General features: G+C 27.4%; 2 protein-coding genes across 4 annotated transcripts in view; both read right to left on the reverse strand.

Annotated features, from left to right (window-relative positions):
• Positions 1-14,136, reverse strand: part of LOC119688150 (uncharacterized protein DDB_G0283357) — an 83,174-nt gene extending 69,038 nt beyond the window's left edge. The window contains exons 1-2 of one of the 3 annotated variants that reach the window (XM_038102813.1): positions 13,539-14,136; positions 12,845-13,320 (exon numbers count right to left, since the gene is read on the reverse strand). In XM_038102813.1, coding sequence (XP_037958741.1) covers positions 12,845-13,011 — 167 coding nt within the window. In that variant the 5' untranslated portion in view covers positions 13,012-13,320; positions 13,539-14,136. Of the gene's footprint in view, positions 1-12,844 lie in introns of all 3 variants that reach the window. The other 2 variants (XM_038102812.1, XM_038102811.1) reach the window with 2 other exon arrangements.
• Positions 14,137-18,112: 3,976 nt separating this feature from the next.
• On the reverse strand, positions 18,113-18,840 carry LOC119688151 (60S acidic ribosomal protein P1). The gene is made up of 2 exons (XM_038102814.1): positions 18,642-18,840; positions 18,113-18,503 (listed from the first exon to the last, which is right to left on the reverse strand). Exons 1-2 carry the CDS (start codon positions 18,711-18,713, stop codon positions 18,237-18,239), a joined length of 339 nt encoding a protein of 112 aa, XP_037958742.1. The 5' UTR covers positions 18,714-18,840; the 3' UTR covers positions 18,113-18,236.
• Positions 18,841-19,769: the final 929 nt, after the last annotated feature.

Raw genomic sequence — 19,769 nt, forward strand, 5'->3', positions numbered from 1 at the left:
CTCATTAAATTTCCTACTAATTAAGATCGTTGCGCATTATTTCAAAATCTGGCAATAAAATCGTTGAAGTAAATTGTACGAGATGATTTTATTATTATAGTTTTTGCAAAAGTCACTAGTATTAGTGTTTTTTTTTTTTGTCTTATAGTGGCTCTAAGGATTTAAACATAGGATGTTATATCAACTAACCTACAATTATTATATTAATAACACATTTATAACAATTTTTTATAATTGAAATTATTTAAATGGTCCCAAGTGTTTTGTTGCTCAAAAAATATAATAGAAAGCAAAAAATGCAGACACAAAGCATTAAAAATCGCTGATATTAAAATATTTGAGCTTCCATTTAAAGTATTATGTAAAAATTGATAAACTGACCGTCTGGTTGGAACTTTTTAACAATAGAGACTCAATGATCTTCTACTGTAGATAAATTATTCAGCAGACAAATGATTATTGATGAGTACACACATAAACCGTACTTAAAGTTCACTACGTATAATAAGTATACACATACCTATATATATAATATGTCAATATCCGTGGATTCTGCTAGAGCTGAGTCAAAGTGAGTTCTAGCCTAAATTCTTAAGATATTTCGGTTAAATATTTTTAAGCTATAAAATGCTTCTGTTTACTCAAATTGCTTTTATTTTTATGATTTAAGGTCGGCATTCTGTTATTCTCTATAGCAGGGCTGTCCAGACCAGATAAGATCGCGGGCCAATACAAATCACTGAATAGGTTGGAGGGCCTCAAAAATAAATCGTTCATAATTTTTTCAAAGAAAAATAAAAATACAGCGATAATGATAAATTTAGTTTTATTAACTCTTCATTAATTTATCTTTTACAATTCTATCACTAACAGCATTATCAATATTAGTTGTTGCTGTTAAAATAATGTTGTATAAAAAAATATATACTAAAGTCTTTGTCAATTAAGTAAATTAACGTGAAATGTAATAAATGACAAAAATATAACAAAGAAAAATTTGTCAAATTATGGTAGTTTAGTAACATGTCGCGGGCCACACAAATATTAGACGCGGACCACACAAATATTAGACGCGGGCCGTCTTTTGGACTGCCCTGCTCTATAATACTTTTAAAGATTAAGAGATTTTTTGCCAAAAAAAAAAAAAAGAAAACTAAAACGTCCTTCTTTACGGACAACTGAAATTCAAATGCTGTTACAAATCCTAAAGTATATTTGTAAATTATATACTTAATATATTGCTTTGCCTACACCTACGCCAACTTTAGAAATATCTTACAGCCAACGTAAACATATCGTCAGCATAATATTTTCATATCTGATATTCCCACGTTAATGCAGATGTTTTCAGCTAGTGTGCTATCCTCAGATATTTACTGCGAGATCTGCATTATTTAATATTGTTGTGAAGGATAAAATTAACAGTATAAGCAATTTTTGAAAAACAGACTCTGTTAATATAAAAATATTTGCACAAGTCCACAAAAACAACACAGAGATATATAATATGGATAAAAAAAAGATCTTAAATCAGCAAACAAATAAATTAAGCTAAAGTCTAAAGAAATTTATTAAATTCATTTTTTTTTTTGTTTGAATCAGTTCTGAACTTTATAAATTTGTAAAAATTCTATATGATGAGCTATGCAACTTTAATCTACAGCTTTAAAGTAGATACAAATACATACTAATATTTCAGAAAGATTGCCATAAATCTACTTGTACTTCGCCAAACTTTTAATGCCCTGCTTGCAAAATGATTGAGGACTCATTAACGAGCACAAAACTTTATAGATTAGAGCAGCATATGGGTTTGGTAATTACTAAGTAATTAAAACTTGGTACTGATGATTGGTAAAAACTTTATTTGCAAAACAGTCACCTTGAAAAAAAGTTATGTATCTTAAGATTTAATTTATACAAGATACAAAATATAAATAAGAAACTTATTTAACGAACACCTCTATTGAATGGAGACTTGTGCTGACATTTAAACTATAACCAGTTTTATTGCATTTTTCACAATTATTTAATGTTTTTTAGACAAAATATTCCTTTCTACTAAACGTAAACCCATTTAATCTTTTAATTAGCTTTGCTTTATTTAATTTAGACACCCTATCTCATACCTACGAAAAATATAATCCATCAAAGTATACAGTGGCTTAAAGGTAGAACTGCATTTACACAGTGAAAATTAATTGATGAGTCTTCTTGTTATCAGATATATAATATATTTTTATCTGCAATATGTTATTATTATTAATTTTTTTTTTACTACAATAAAAAATTGACCAATTAGCATGCAAAAACACTATATTAAAAATCGTTTGGTCATAAAATAATAAATATTTACAGATACTATATTGGAAAAATACAAAGTGCGCTAATCATTCGGGACAAAGAAAAATACACATCCAAATCGGTTATCTGGTGATAATATTTATATAAGAAAATAACTTTTATATATAAATGATAATGACTAAAATTTGATTGCATATATTTTGATTGATTTCTTTTAAAAGAAAGACAAAATCCTTTGAGATCTAGACCAATAATTAGATCCAAAGCGAAAGAAGTTATTCTGAAACTTGAAATAGATATATTAAAAGTTTCTATAGTCTAAATTAAAAACTAATAAGCATTAGCTGCAAAGGTCACAACCTTTAAATATGGATGTAAGATTAAGTAAGAGTATTAATGTAAACCTGCATAAAACAATTAAGAAAATAAATCGAATACGAATTATACTTCTGAAAACTTTTTAAATAGATAAATACGGAGACGATCCAGCTTGGTTCTAAGTACGTCACAGAGTTACTCGTCGAATTCGATTAAAAAGTATCATTCTCCACAACCGAAAGAGACTATACAAGCAGATCACTGTGGATCAAATCAAAAGAATTGACTTAAAAATATTTGAAAATAAGATTTAGTGCTTTATTAAATCCCAGCGGTGATTAACTATTTAGAAGTAAAGAAATATAAATTTAAAACCGTTGAACAGTGACTTATCTCTAGAACTTTGTGCAATAAAAGATTACAAGTTAGTTAAAAAAGTCTATTGTATCTAAACAAGTGATTGATTAAAAGCAGCTTAACATATTGTATATTGTATTAAACTAATAATAATGTATAAAATTTTTGCATTAGTGAGATTACTAGCCAGGACTACTAATATCACTACTATTCGAATCAAGCAAACTAAAACAAAAGCTAGTTTAAAAGATCTTAATGAATAAAACGATTGTGATATATTTTATGCATGACTATGGACGCACGTAGGTGAAACTAACCATATAGATAATTGAGATATCGAAGAAAAAACCTCTCAAAAAAAGTAATATATTTAAAGACGTTCAATCTATTTTACCCGAAGATAATGGTAAAGAATTTGCAGCACTAATATTACTAGAAGGCAGTCATCAGTATCGCTATTTAAAATCAAGTAAGCTAACACTATCAGCTGGTTTTTAATATCGCAGATCGCATACTTTATAATACAAAGAATTAAGGCAACGAAAATAAACCGATCCAGAATAAACCGATATATTAAAATCACGTTTAAGATGGAGATATCGAGAAAGAGTGAAAAAGTCTTTGACCATCACCGGACTGTACTATTTAGAGTAAATTAAGAATTAATCGAACGACAAAGTCAATATGACTCTAAACTATTTAGGAAAGTTTATATATATGTATGCATTTATGAAACTATATTTTCAATCTCATATGTACATAAAGAGATGTATAGCAAAAGAGGCTTTCACAATCACCGGACTGTAATATTTAGAGGAATTTAAGAACTAAGCAAATAGTTCCTACGACAAAGTCAGTATGAGTCTATGACTCTATGAAACTGGAGACGTATAGCGATAGAGATTTTCACCATTACCGTATTACCACTATTGTATTATTTAAAGGATTTAAAGTAGCGAATACTTCTAACGACTCTAAACTATTTGGAAAAGTTTATATATATGTATGTATTTATGAATCTATATTTTCAATCTCATATGTATATATGGAGATGTATAGCAAAAGAGGCTGTCACAATCACCGGACTGTAATATTTAGAGGAATTTAAGAACTAGGCAAATAGTTCCTACGACAAAGTCAGTATGAGTCTATGACTCTATGAAACTATTAAGGAAAGTGTATATATATATATAAATCTATATATTACATCTATTATGCACAGGAAAGGAAACCGAGTTTATTACAATGGATATAATTTAAAGTGTAGGGAGTCAAAGATCAGAAAAAATATTGATTATGTATTAAATTAGATATTTCCAAGTCTTTAAATGAAAACCACATTTACATCACAAGACCGAAGAAGTAGGAAACTTTTTTGAAACTGACAAAAGATTATGAGAGTTTTCGGATACGGAGAAGAATACGAGTCAAGCTAATTAAATGTAATATCTAGAACATGGATATATGTATGTATATGTATGTATGTTATGCATTTGTTTTTTAACACAAATGTAAAAAGATGCTGATTTATGGTGCATTTTCGACATGAATGGCCTTACAAAGAAATCCAAGAATGTGGTCGGTCGTTCCTTCCTTTTGGATTTTTTTTTTTTTTTTTTTGTTTTTGCTATATTTTTAATTTTTCTGTTACTTCTTTCTTGTGTCTTATACACTTTTATGTAGCAATAAAGTTGTGAGTGGCAAACATAAAGTGCAACAAAATAAGGTAGAAATAAATAAAATCCAGTTAAAGCGTAAAAGTCGAATTTACTTCACAGAGAGTCTACAAGACAAAAGAGTGACTCACCGTATTTTGTATTCAATTCAACAAAGTTGAACATTTTGGAATAGGTTGAATGGTAGAATGGTAGAATTACGACAAAAAAGCAACAAAAATATGCCCAAATAAACGAAACAAAACAAACAAAAATTGCTTGAAATCTGCAGTTTTTAATGTTAAAAAAATATGAGTAATTAAGTAAAAAAAAATTAACAATAAATTTATGAAAAATATTAAATTTTGAAAAATAAATTTATTGCGCAAATAAAAAGGTTTAGATTATTACTCAAATATTTACTTTATTAAAATTGAGTGAAAAAAAATTTAATACTAAATCTTGAAGATTTCCATAAAAATTTCCTAGCAATATTAAATATTTATATAACTAATAGTAAATACTTTTAAACTTCAACTTTTTAAAAATAAACCAATTTTCATACTTTTGTTAAACAATGTGCACCTATAGAATTTTTTAAATACTATAAAAACTCAAGTAAAAATCTTTCATTCTACAAAAGTTCAGGAGTCATTATTTAACCCAATCTTTATAAAGAAAGTCATAATACTGAGTCTCTATCAGTGATAAACAGGCAGGAGAAAGTGCTATTCTTTTACAGAATATCGAAATGATAAACTAAAATAAAAGTATTTTATAGGTCTAATAAATCCTGATTAATAACTCGACCGCACAACAGATCTTTATATCGAAAACTGTAAGCCCCGTAAGTTATGTATAAAAGTACTCTTAGTAATTTAGTACTACAAGGATGGATAAAAACTTTATTCAGCAAAAATACATTACAGTTGATTTAACCGTTGTAGAGTTTATTGATTTCTTTTAAATCAGTAGATTGTTCGAGATCCTGGAAATAAATTTTTGGTACTGTATTTAAAACACAATATTTTTAATTAGGTTTTCTTAAGTTCAATTTTTATTGTTAGTGAGTTTTTTTAGACTTTTCATAGTCGTCTAATACCATATTCCCACTGCAGCTAAATTAATTTATATTAATCAAATTAAGATTTAATTGTTTCCATTGGCATAAGTTGATTTACGCAAGTGAAAGAACTTTTATGTTGCAAAAAGTTCTGTGAAAGTTCTAGAAGATCTTTTATTTGTTTACATTTCAATTGTAAGCAGATAATATTTAGTTTCATATTGTTAACTGAAATTAATTAATTAATAATGGAAAACGCAGAAAATATAAACAATTTTATGTATATTCTTTATAAAATACAAACATTCTAAAAAATTCTTACCACTTGTTTGTTTGACTTGTGTTAAACTTCGATCGTCTCCCTTTTAGGAAATATATTTTGCAATGTTGCATTCGACATTTTTAGTATAATTTCCCTTGATTTATTCTTAACTAAGTTAAAAAGCAAGAAATCATATGTTAAAATGCACATTTTAACATATTTCATTAGCGATCTAAATCAAATAAAATGTTTTAACGGAGGCAATGGGAATATACTATAAGCATGTATATACTAAGACTATACCTATAATATTGTCAATTTGAGCTAAATATAGAAAATGGTCAATGAGAAAAAAATTCTTGTCTGAATTCATTAAATTTTGCCAAGGCAATGACGACACGTTGGAAAATCAGTTTCATATACATTATATCACGTTTTCATTGCAGCTAAAACTACTTATCTAATGAAATTCAGATTTAGATGTTTCCATTGACATAAGCTGATTTATGCATTTTTATTTTCTCTACAACATCCTTTATGGGATATAATAATACAATCTTAAGTATGTGTTAATTTATTACTATTGTTGAATTGTGATTAATAAATATTAAGTAAGGTGTGTGTGGGTTTACTGAACCAGTGTTTAGCTCCCATAATAGAAAATATATGACAAATATTTTAATTTTGGTCATTTTCATTGTAGGAAATTTATTTTTAAGGGTTGTATTCGACATTTTTCGTCTTAAATTAGTTGATTTATTTATAATGACCTCATTTATATGAAAGCGCTTTGCGTGGTAAATTGTCTTCATGATAAGGTTTTGCGATCTTAATGAACAAAACCTAGATAACATCTCAATAAAACAAATGGTATTAAATACTTTTGAAATTTTGTAAAATCATCGTTAAATCCATTGTAACGTCTCTAAACGTTAATAAAAAAACTATATTCATCTGTAAAAATGTTTTTTTTAAAACATTAAGTAAACTTTACGACCGATTTCAGTGTTTTCTTCATTCGGTGCTATTTCACTAATTACAGTACACTTTTTAGTATCAAATATGTAGTAATGGGTCCAAATAATGAATCACCAAAGACATTCACATTTCAACATCTCTGAATATGATTTTAAAATCATAATATAGGTGCATTTATGGATCACAGTGATGAAACCTGGCATCCATGTTCTCAATAAATTTTTTACATCAAATTTTTTAAGTAAAACTAAAATCATTGTATCATGTGTTACTAGTGTGACATATGACACAGTTTGTTGTGATGACCAACCATAATTCGTTGGTTACGATAACCAAACCACATAAATTAGAGTTCAAATTTCTTACTCATCTACTAGACTCGGTCCATAACGACTACTATCAGCTGACAGATCTCAAAAGAATGCTCGGGAATTTCACTATAATAATGAAGTCATATACGAAATAAATATATTTTAAGAAAAAGATAAATTATTCTACAAAAAATAAAACAAGACATGGAACCATTAAGGAAGTAGTTTTACAATGATTGTACTGCTCTTAGGGGAGCTTATATTGAAGAATAAAGTCGATTTTTCCAAAAAAAAATTAATAATTTTTAATAGTTAATCCCGGGAACTATTGGAAGATAAATTATGTAGAAATAGAAAATAGAGTAGACACAAAAAAGTACGTGAATTCGCATTTGTTTATCGGATTGTTTCGTGTCTAATCAGAAGAAATGAAATAGAAAAAGTAAAATTGTTTTAAAACTAAAAAATGTTTTGCATTGAGCATATTTTATTAGTAAAAGCTAACGAAAATAAGCACTAGGTTGTAGTTTGCATTTCTAATAATTTTTATTGTTATTGTTTTTTTTATTAAAAGAAATGGAAAAAAAAGACAAAAAATTTGTTAAGTTAAAACACTAAAACATATTAGCAATTTCACTTCTAAAAGTGCAATCGTTTGGGCGCATAGAAAAGAATGTGTCTGCTTCACTAGCCTATTTTATGGTATACCTTGCCTTATTTTGTAGTCACGACCATGACTTTGAGCCACACAAATAAAATGCTAAAATGTATTTAAAAAACCTATTAAAAAAGCAGTGAAATGCTTGCATGAATAATTTTTCGATTTGTTTATTTCATGTTTCTGAGAGCCCATACATTGTTAAAACAATCTTTTTCTTTCTGCCATGGTCTAGCATTTCTTACAACCACACGCCGAAGAAAGCAAAATCATGACGCACTTTTGATGTATCGGCCTTCACAATCCATAATAAATGTATGAGACTCGTCTTATTTTAAAAAGTAAAAATTTTCAGCAATAATTATTTTAGACTTGCATTGAAGTTTGAATAGATCTATTGAGGTATATAAACAATATAATTGTATTGTTAATATGTGATAATTACGTATCTCTACAGCATTGTTTGTGTAAATAATTTCTGGTAATATGGGAATTATTAACTATAAATAAATACTAGCTGAACATTTTGATTTCTTACAACTTGTAGCTTGAAGATGACATTTCTTTTAAGTGTACTAAAAAAAAAGAACCAAATAAGAACCCGTACTAAGTTTAGAATATTTACGGATGCGAAACTTGGAAAGTGAAAAACATGACTTCTATTTAATTTCGCATCAAAATATTCATAAACAAATCCTTAAGTGGTATACCGAAAATATGGTTGCCGGAGCTCATATCTAATACCGATGTATGGGAATGCACGAAACAAATACAATGATGATTTGAATGAGTTTTGTAAATATCGATGTCAGCCATTAAAAATTATATAAACAATAAACGAAAAAAAAAAAACTTTTACTTTAACTTTTACTCTAAAGCCTAACATCCATTTCACACTAAAAATTGACATAAAAAACTCCATACAAAAAAATTTTCTATAATTTCCAAACGTTGTGGAACATTCTTTATATGGAGGTTTATATTACTTTTTTGTGCAAAATAAATATTAGTATTAGAGTTTTTTTAAAAAAACGTCAGCGAAAATTTGGTACCAAACTTAGTGTACTTAGTGATACGCCTACAGTACACTAAATATAATCTAAAACACATTCGACAATTTTTAGTGTTTGTGTTCAAAAATTAAAAATACACTAAAATATTTTATTTCACATACCTTAAAAAGTACACTACGTTCGTGTAAAGAATGTTATAAAGAAATAGTGATGTTTGTGTTCACGAATTAAGAATACATTAAAATATTTTACTTCTCGGATACTAAAAAGTTCACTATGTTCATGAAAAGATTGTAATAAAAGAATTGTGTTTGTGTTAGAGAACTAAAAATACATTAAGATATTTTACTTCACGGATACTAAAAAGTTCACTACGTTCGCGAAAAGATTGTTATAAAAGAATAGTGTTTATGTCAAGAACTAAAAATACATTAAGATATTTCACTTCACGGATACTAAAAAGTTCACTACGTTCGCGAAAAGATTGTTATAAAAGAATAGTGGTGTTCGTATTCAAAAATTAAAAAAAAAAAACATTTAAATATTTTACTCCACAGATACTAAAAAGTTCACTATGTTGGTGAAAAGACACTAAAGCAAACACTAAAAATTTCATTTCAAAAGTCGGAAATAATACGCTATTTTATTGTATCGTATATGTCATGACAACACAAACACTAAAAATTATTTGATGTGTTTCGGTCATAACCAATGCACTATAATACATAGTGTAGTATGTATTTATTTTCGTGCATTGGTAAAAATAAAACTTTGTTATTTTCTTTTTATTTTAAATGTGCTGATATTTAAATGTTCATAAAGAATGGAAGGACATTCTGAAATTCTTAGAGCTTAGACCTCAAAAAAAAAAGTTCTTTTAAAAACTCTGCATCGTATTAAATAAGCTTAAACTTTACATATAATTTAACTAATTCTGTCCACATATAAATCGTCTCGAGCTCAACATTCAATAGCTCTGTGTATTTATAAATAAATAGTGAAGATTGCGCACTGCTACAACAAATACTAAATAATACTAATATAATACTAATATAATACTAAAACTACACTCAAAGGTGTTCATCAACTATACAAATTTCTAGTTCTCAGAAGTTTCGTTAAACTGCTTTCGCACATCAGGTGGACAGACTTACATAGAGCTCTCCGTATCGAGATCTTAACAATATACATACCCAGAAAGGCTGTAAAACTTTTCAATACCAGCGATTCACAACCGAACACTACCTTCTCATTACTATAGGCAACCTCTATCACTACTAGCAGATACATATGCATATTCGCACAATATTAAATAGTAAATATTTTTGCGAATTAAGTTTAGTAAGCGATATTCACTATCAAAAAGTAGAGGAAACATATCAAGACCGAATTGTACATTTCTACACAATATATAATAGTACCAATATAATAGTGCTTGTTTAATTTCTGCGACAATTTTTTAAAGGAAATCAACACATAAAGTGTGAAGGCGAACCAAATGAGAACAATGTTTTTATGTTTACTTTTATTATGTTAATTATTTAAATAATTAATTAGTATATTCAAACATAATAATATTTGCAATTTTCATTAAGCTATTCAGAATAGTGTGAACATTTTTTATAAATATTATATTGGAAATTTATTTAACTTTTCTAATATCGAACGCCTCGAATATTAATGGATGAAATTGCTCGCTCATCATATACCATACATAAACATACATATATAGTATAGTACATATAGTTTGTAAAGCTTATATAAATTGATTACTAATACGGAATACAAATTTTGTATAGAATAAAAATAAATTCTAAAGTTTAGAATAAAATGCATTTTTTTTTATATGTAACGCGAATGGTTAATTCAAGGTCATATATAGTTTCCTATAATTTTTATATGTTTAAGCTATTTTAAAAATAATATAATTAATATTAATGAGCGTTAAGCTTAAGACAATGTATTCAAATTGTATTCAAATGATGAACTACTGCGCACTTATATGTCGACAAATAAAGCGCTATAGTGATTGAATTAATATAAGCATTACCGGCTAATAACCTTATCAATCAAATCAATAAAATAAAATAATTGAGTACGAAGCGGACAGTTCAAATGACGAAAACCTCACGCCTCACGTCTCAGTCAAAAAATACAACCAAATTATTTCATTTCTCTTCTTGGTAACGATACAATTATGGAGCATTTCCCCTGTAACTGAGGATAGTTTCGCAGTGAAATCATCCTTTATCGTCACAAAAAAAGTAGGTATGCAATTCTATCTATAGTCGAGCGGCAATTTGCAACTATGCAGGTATATGCATTGCTGTTTATTTTAAATATTTTAAAATACATTTAAAATATGAAAAATTCTTATTTATTAAGAAAACAAAAAAAAAATTCCTGTGGTGCGAACAAATCCGATGTGTTCGAAACTGAATAAGCAACCATTCAATAATTTTTCTCGCCAATTGAGATGTTCGGTATGTAAAATTGGTCAATATTATTTTCACAACCTTAGATGTATTCTACTACAAAGAAAAGAAAATCTTTTGAAATGCTTTGTAAGGATTTTTCACAAACAAGCTACTTATAATCACAGTGTTACCTTTTGGCAATATATATATATATAAACATTTATGAAAAACCAATTTGAACAAAATGGCTTTGTATGAGCTATAGATTTTTTTGTTAAATCTAGTTTCGGATCTGGATAACGTGGAAAAAAAATTGAATATTATATATATGCATAATATTCGAATAAAGACTCAAGTTTTATATATAGCAAAAGTTCGAAATAAGTTAAAACTCACTTATGCAATTATCGAAAGAAATTGATAAATATTTATTAAATGTGATTATTAGAATATCTATTATATTTATAAATACGTTACTATATATTATGAACTATAAAACTGAAAATAAATATTTTTTATATTAACTACAATTATTATATTTAATCCTTAATCAAAGGGATGTATAAACAACATACCCCAAATGTGGATATATTCTAACGATGTCTCATCTCATAAACTGCTACAACAACCTATCTATCGATTACAATATAATAAAGCTACACTTACCCAGAGATATTTTTAAAAAAATTTAGATATAATGCTTAACATGAATATAAGCGCAGGGTGTAGGACCTAACAGTCCAGTTTCCTTTTCTTAGTTAACTTTAAAATTCATTTTAATGTTAATTCACAAATAAATAAATAATCCTTTCAAGAATTATTATGTAGTTTTAACCAACTATAAATGATAGCACAATTCAATTGAACCTCATTATATACTATCAGACATATTCTGACAAGAAGACAAGGAGATAATGCCAACTGCTAAATATAAGACATATACATATATTTTATATTTTACTATTTTACAATAGTACTCTAGTCACATATAATATTTCAAGGGGTACATCAATAAAACTGTTTAAACTAAGGGATATCTTATATTGGGCCATACTTTAAAATATATTATATATATATGTATTGGATCCTTTAACTCCTAGGAAGAGCATAGGGCCGCATGTTAAGTTATTATATTTTAAGTTATAGTAAATTTATGACTATTCCTTAATTGGTTAAAAAAAAAAAATCCGAGTATAATTGTCTATTTGTATGTTGATAATACACAACTAATACATATTTTGTTAATTGTTAAATTAAAAATAATTTAATGATTCATTAAATTATTGCTAATTATTTTATTAATTAGGCGAACATTATAATTAAACAAATTTAAATTTATATTTGAAATTAGGTCAAGTTTAGATTATACTACATGTCATAGATATATAAAATTCTCAGTGATGCATATATACATATGTATATATATATATATTTATATATATATATTATTTTTAAAGCAAAATTTAGTTTATCTATAAAAAATGAATAAATTTAAGTTATGTACTTACAGCACTCCAGAGCAACGGGTACACACGAATGATCCTATGGTCATGTTGACATATGTAGGACCTTTCTGATCACAATCAAAGCATTGCCTGTTACCAGCACCTGTTGTAACCAACTCTCTAAGAGCTTTTAGGTTATTGTCATCCTGTTTTTTACGTACCACAGCCATGTCGTTTAGTTGGGCTTTCGTTTTGTTGTTGTTAGAGGATGCTCTATGGGTGAGTAGATAGTCTCTTCTGTTTGGTAATGTTGTGGCAACGATTATTGTATCACTGTCACTGTCGCCGCCCGACGCTAAAAATTCAGTGTCCGGTGGTGGAGGGATCGGAGCGGTCGGGACGGAAGTTCGATTTGGATCCGTGGCGTTCGGATGTATTGAGGAATTATATATGAAAACGAACTGAATTTTGCAAATATATTAATAACGTTGCCCGGGATAAAATCTCAAATTTGTTTACTTTTATTAAATAACCGGCAGCTAAATGTCGTGGTTTAATTAATATTTTTTTGTTTCTATACTGTGTGACTTAAGTTTATACTTTCTTTATACTTAAAGGAACAAAAGTTTAGATAATAAATATATTTAAAAATCGTATATTACATTTAACACAAAATACTTTTATTTCCCTTTGATTAATAAATCAATTATTAATCTATGGATTTTAACAACTATTATCACAAATTTTATTATTTTACGTATTTCGCTGCATTTTACTTATGAAACCAAACCGAATTCTTTAATTTTTTTTTTTTTTTTAACTAGACACAGGCATTTTAGCCGTAACAAACACAAATTTTTTGACAAACACAAATTATTATTAAGCTATTCAAATTGCCTTGACTTTCTACGTTTTTTATTTTTCTTGCAGTAGGTGACTTTTTCTATTTTCTATTTTTATTATGTTATAATTATTTGTTAATAATAAATTAAAATAAACAAGACACAAACACAAGCACAAACAAATCGCGAACCTCGACTATCTCAATGTGAGTGGATGCCTGCACAGGAATTTTTGCTTATTTGTTGCTGGCAACCACTTAATTTTTATGCTTTTCCACTTTACACTAAGTGCTGATGCCTGACTGGCGACTTTTGCTCAAAACAAATTAAATCAATTGCACATATTTTAAATTACATTTGCTTTCAATACTTCATTAAGGTTCCTGCCGATTTTTGAATATTTTCGATTAAAAACTAAACGTTTATGCTTTCAAACTATTCAAACAATTTTAGCAAGTATCGCACACCAACCATAGCCGAAGCGAATTAGAAACAGACTAAAGAGAACTGAACAAGTGATTTAGTAACATTTCTTCCCATTTCATTCATGCGCTGAAGTGCGACCAGAGGCGAATATTTTGACAATAATGAGGTGAAATTTGAGTGCAACAAGATAGTCACTGGCAGTAAATCGTGTTGGATAAAATTACATATTGAAAACAAATGTATTTATGTTGAAAAAGAGTTGAAAAATAAATTATTAAATCATATATTAAACTACAATAAAAATTTTGAACACAAATGCATAAAATATATATTTAATATTATCAGTCATAAATTTTAATACATTAACTGTAATATATCCCTCAAAAATCACTAGCAGTAAATCGTGTTGGATAAGATTACGTATTGAAAACAAAAATATTTATGTTGAAAAAAAATAAAAAAACAAATTTGTATAACATATATGGAACTACAATAAAAATTTGAAATAGAAATGTATAAAATATATATTTAATATTATCAGTCATAAATTTTAATACATTAACTGTAATATATCCCATAAAAATCACTAACAGTAAATCGTGTTGGATAAAATTACATATTGGAAACAAAAATATTTTTATTAACGCGACTTGAAAGCAAAATATTTAAGCATTTGTGAAAGAACAAAAAAAATTGTAGATGTAAATGTATAAAATATATATAGTATTACTCTAGTATAAACAGTACAAGAATTGCTCTATAAACAGGGCAATTCTGGCAACAATTTTCAGCTCACCATACACTCAAAAATCTTGCGAAAAATCGTTTGAAAGATTTTTCGTATTTTGCAAGACTTAAAGCTGTTCTCGGTCTTTCTAAAAACCAAAAGAAAAATTTGCTATTGATCAGATCTTTGGATTGTCAGCTAAAATTTTCTTTGTGGTTTTCGTGCATAAAATTTTTGTTACATAAAATAAAATACATACAAATTAGAATGGAAATGAATGATGAATTAATTAATTGAAATTTGTAAAAATTGAACAATTATTTCTAACGTAATTTTCAATACGATGCAAGCTATGTGTATTTATATAATATATATATTTTTTTAAATAGTTACATTTTAATATTTATTTCACATTGTTTTATTTATTTATTTATATATATTTAAGATATAATTTTAAAACTAATTAATTGTTACTACTGTTGTTAATGCAGCAATAGCTGCTATCATTTCTTTCATGACTTGAGCTAAATTCAGTAAAAATTATTTATGTATAAATAGTAATAATAATTAAATATATATCTTACGGCTTTCTACCACATTTGTATTAAAATTCAATTCATAACTTGCATATGGTAGCAATTAGCAGCTGTGCTCACTAAAAAGAAAACAAAACATCTTTCTATCAGGAATTACAAACGTTAAATCTTTTTTTGAAATTCTTTTGTGCCAGAATAGCTAAAATCTTATAAAAACGGTTTTACGTTCGATCTTAGAAAGATCTTACGTATGACTTTTAACGATCTTTGTTAGAATTGTCCTGTAAATATCCCTTTTACATAGATTTTAGAAGTTGTTTTAAGTTACTAAAAATTAATTTTAATATCTCATAAACACAATTTAAAGAATTATACTTAAAAACACTTTCAGTTTACTAAAAACAGTTTAATATAATATATAACTAAAAAATATCACTTTTACGTAAATAGTATGATATTAAATTTTGTGTACCATCTATCAGCTGACAACAACCTTCATAACCTATTCATACAAGTAATTTTAATTTTGTTTATATGGCGTGTTCGACTAACATTGTTACAAAATCAAGTTAATATTATAATCTAATTCTATATGAACATCTGATTCAAATGAAAAAGTAATGTATATTTTTGCTGATACATGTTTAAACTTTCGCAGATATGTTATGAATCGCTTTATTAAACATAGCACCTTAATTTTTGAAAAAGGCCCATAGTTATTATTAGGTGTCATTTAGATTCCACATTATTGACACTAACAACTACCTTCACATAATACGGCGTTTACATTGGCCGAAAATGGCTCATTTTGGTCAAAAATCGAAAATGAGTATCGAATGGCTCATTCTTGCATATAAAATTTCAAGCACAAAATGAGCAATTTTCTCACATTCTGTATGAATGACGTTCGAATGCATTCCACATACGTTCCAAATGCAAAGGAATCCATTGAACATACCCTAAATGAAAGCTTTTCATGGCATTTTGACAGTTTGAAAAAGCTGTTTTTAACATATTTACAAAAAAAGATAAACAAATGTTTGGTGGTTGCATTTTCTTGAAAACGATGCACTGCTTTTTAGAACTTTTACTTCCCAAAAAGTAATTAATCGAAGTTAAAAATATGTTTTAAGTTTCTAATGTAAGGTTTGAAGGCATGTTTAACCTTCATGCAACATTTTTTTGGCACAGGTCAAAAATCAAATCAATATGCAAGTTGAAAAATCAACTGTTGAAATGAGAACAAATGAAATAGAACTAATGTAAACACTTTCAAATGGCTCATTCAAAATGAGCCATTTTCGGCCAATGTAAACGCCATATAAGTCTATTTTCGTGCAACTAAATGCATCCAGGAACAGTAGCTTAATTCTTACATGAAAAAAAATATATATAAGCATTATGTTGACAATTGCTAAATATTGGCTTGACACTTGTGTTTAACAAATTCCAAACCCGCACATACAATATACTAATTTATAATAAGTAACTATTTTAAAAAATAGTAAAATTAATTTAAAAAAATATGAAAGCTTCATAAAATATTCCTTTTTATTTAAATGGCGATTTTATGACGGCTTCACTACATTGCGTATATAACTTTTTTTCAATTATTTAAATTTAACACTCAGAACCAATAAAAATGTTTATTTGTATATTAAATTTGATAAAATTGGCATTTCTTTTTTGGTTGACAACTCATATGTCATTGTTTTAAGATTAGTTGGTAGAGCGCATTGTGTCGCTACCTTTATATGTCAAGTTGGAAAATAATTAATGATTGGCATCACTATCAGCTGGTTTTGTTTTCATGAGGTATTAGGCAAACATTTTTTTATTGTTATTGGCTTTTCCTAAGGGTTTAACGCATATGGTGAAATATTCTAATGTGAAATACTGAACACTTGTCCTAAATAAATAAATATTTCTGATATGAAAGTAATAATAGTGTGTACTTTAACGGAAGTATGTTAATATGAACTCTACCTTAAAACTAATGCACTTGCCAATAAATTAATTTGAATTATACACTTTACGTCCACATTTGAAATTTAAAGTATCAACATTTGTATGGGACAGTAGTAGCTTATTTTGTTTGCAATTATTTTCTAATCGGATGTAGTGGAATTTCCAACCAAACTGTAACAGATGAAGCTATAAAAAATCGAACCTAAAAATTCTGCAAACATAAAATCTAAACTAAATAGAATTAATCACTATGATACACATATTATGATGTAGTTCCATTTCAATATCGAACTTTATGCCTTCATCCATACCATGATTCAAAACTAACAGCGTTCTAAGTAGAAATTTTTATACTTCTCTGATTTCCAATTTTTCACAATTTTATTTATTTTTTTAACAAATAGAAAAGTAATCAAACCAGCGCTGTTGGACGCGAAATAAGAAATCAAATCTACATTTTCTCCAAACAACAAATTATGATTTAACAGAAATAATTAATCACCTTTACAAGACCTATTATTAAACAGTCTTATGACAAAATCCAATTTAATATCTTATTTATATATTAACAGCATTCTAAGCAGAAAAAATTTTTGCATTCCACCACTGCAAACATTCCACTAACTTTAAGCCTTTTTTTAGTCGGAAAGCAAAATTAACACTTCATGGAAAAATATAAACAAATTTGATCTCAGCATTCATAAAAATTACTGCATTGCATTATATGATCCTCCGGAGGCAGTTTTAAATCCATCAATGTTTTATTGTTGGAACAACATTGACTGGCTTTTAGTTCATTTCTAAACTGCAAATTCAAATTAGAACACTTTTATTTACGTTTATGTAAAAAATTGTTGCTTTAATTTAAAATTTGTACAATAAAACGTGTACAAACAGAAATACGCCGTAGGCACACATTTTTACAAAATACAATTTGCAAATGCAGCAACAACAGTTTAATCAAAGAGACCGAAGCCCATGTCGTCATCGGATTCCTCAGGTTCTTCCTCCTTCTTCTTCTCTTCCTTTTTGGCTTCAGCAGCTGGAGCAGCGTCACTTGCAGGGGCAGCACCGCCAGCGGGAGCAGCAGCACCAACGCCAGAGCCGATGTTGGTGATCAAGTCCTTGATGTTGACACCTTCCAAAGCCTTGGCGAAGAGACCGGGCCAGTAGGGTTCCACTTCGACATTAGCAGCTTTCAAAATGGTTTGGATTTTTTCACCCTGCAAAATATTATTTTTAAATCAATATAACAAATTATGATAACAACAAGTGGAAGAAATCCGCCAGAATCAATGCAAGATGCAAGAGATTTTAATGGAATTCTCCAAGAATTTTGATTTCATTCTTTGTTTACTTACAGTGATGGCTACTTCATCGTCAACCAAGATGAGTGCAGCATAAACACAAGATAATTCGGCTTTGTTAGACATATTTCCAAAATGTTTTATTAATTAATGGTGCAAGTCGCCAGAAATTATTATTTATAATATATATTCGGCCTTAGCTCGATTAAGAGAACAAGCACACTTGACAACGTCCCGTACCGGAAAGAAAGAAGACGAAACGGCTGTCAAAATTAACACATGAAGTTATATGCGATTGTCTTGTGCAAAATTTACTAATTATCGTAAATTATCGAAAAGCGACCTCTTCATTTGAAACTTTGAAAGTTCCGCTAAATCAATTGTATTTCTCATATACATTTTATTAATTATTATTAAAAATGTATAAAAAATGAATTATAGTTAATAATTTAATTTATTGTTTAAAAATATATTTTAATCTATGTTCAAACTTTTTTATTAACGAATTTCATTTAGCGATAGGGTCACAAATTAAGGGAAATTTTGTGTTTATACTTTAACAATTCAATTAGCCATGAATAATAAAATAAAATTATTAAATGTTTCTGTTTTTTTTTTTAAGATTAATGTAATAAAAAATAAAATATCGTAAATTAGTTATTATTTATTATATAGTACTCTATATAAATATCGACGACGTTTCGAAGTTTGTTCGACTTTTACCTCAGGGCAACGTATTATTCCAACGGCATTTGGAATATAAAGCTATATAAGACGCTTATTAATACTTGAATCTGTTAAATTATTAAAATATGAACAAGAATTAAAATGAAATGCACTTTTAGCAGCTATGTTATATTTATTTTTCATTTAATATATTTAATAATTATCTTTTTTGTGAAATTCTTTTTTGTGAATTTTGTGAAATGTAATTAGCTATCATTTAATTGTATATTGTCACATCATTAACTTATGTGAAAGTTCTATGGCTATATTCTATAAATAAAACAATTTTTCTGTAATTGTGTTATTTTGACTGGACTTTCTTAAACATATTTTTAGGGAAAATACAACTAATGACTAAACAAACATCAATTTTATTTTAAACAGAGTTAATTGCGATAGTGTAAACCTTTTGTAAGTTTTAAACTGTTTATCAGTTATCATTAATAAAAAATTTGT

The sequence above is a fragment of the Teleopsis dalmanni genome, chromosome X, assembly GCF_002237135.1.
Source record: "Teleopsis dalmanni isolate 2A chromosome X, ASM223713v2, whole genome shotgun sequence".
Classification (NCBI taxonomy): Eukaryota; Metazoa; Arthropoda; class Insecta; order Diptera; family Diopsidae; genus Teleopsis; species Teleopsis dalmanni.

What these genes read in the sequence shown, in the direction of transcription:
- LOC119688151 (XM_038102814.1), bottom strand. Translation starts at nt 18,713, where the DNA reads ATGTCTAACAAAGCCGAATTATCTTGTGTTTATGCTGCACTCATCTTG. An exon ending in ACGATGAAGTAGCCATCACT is followed by an intron (nt 18,504 to 18,641) that starts GTAAGTAAACAA and finishes AATATTTTGCAG; the next exon opens with GGTGAAAAAATCCAAACCAT.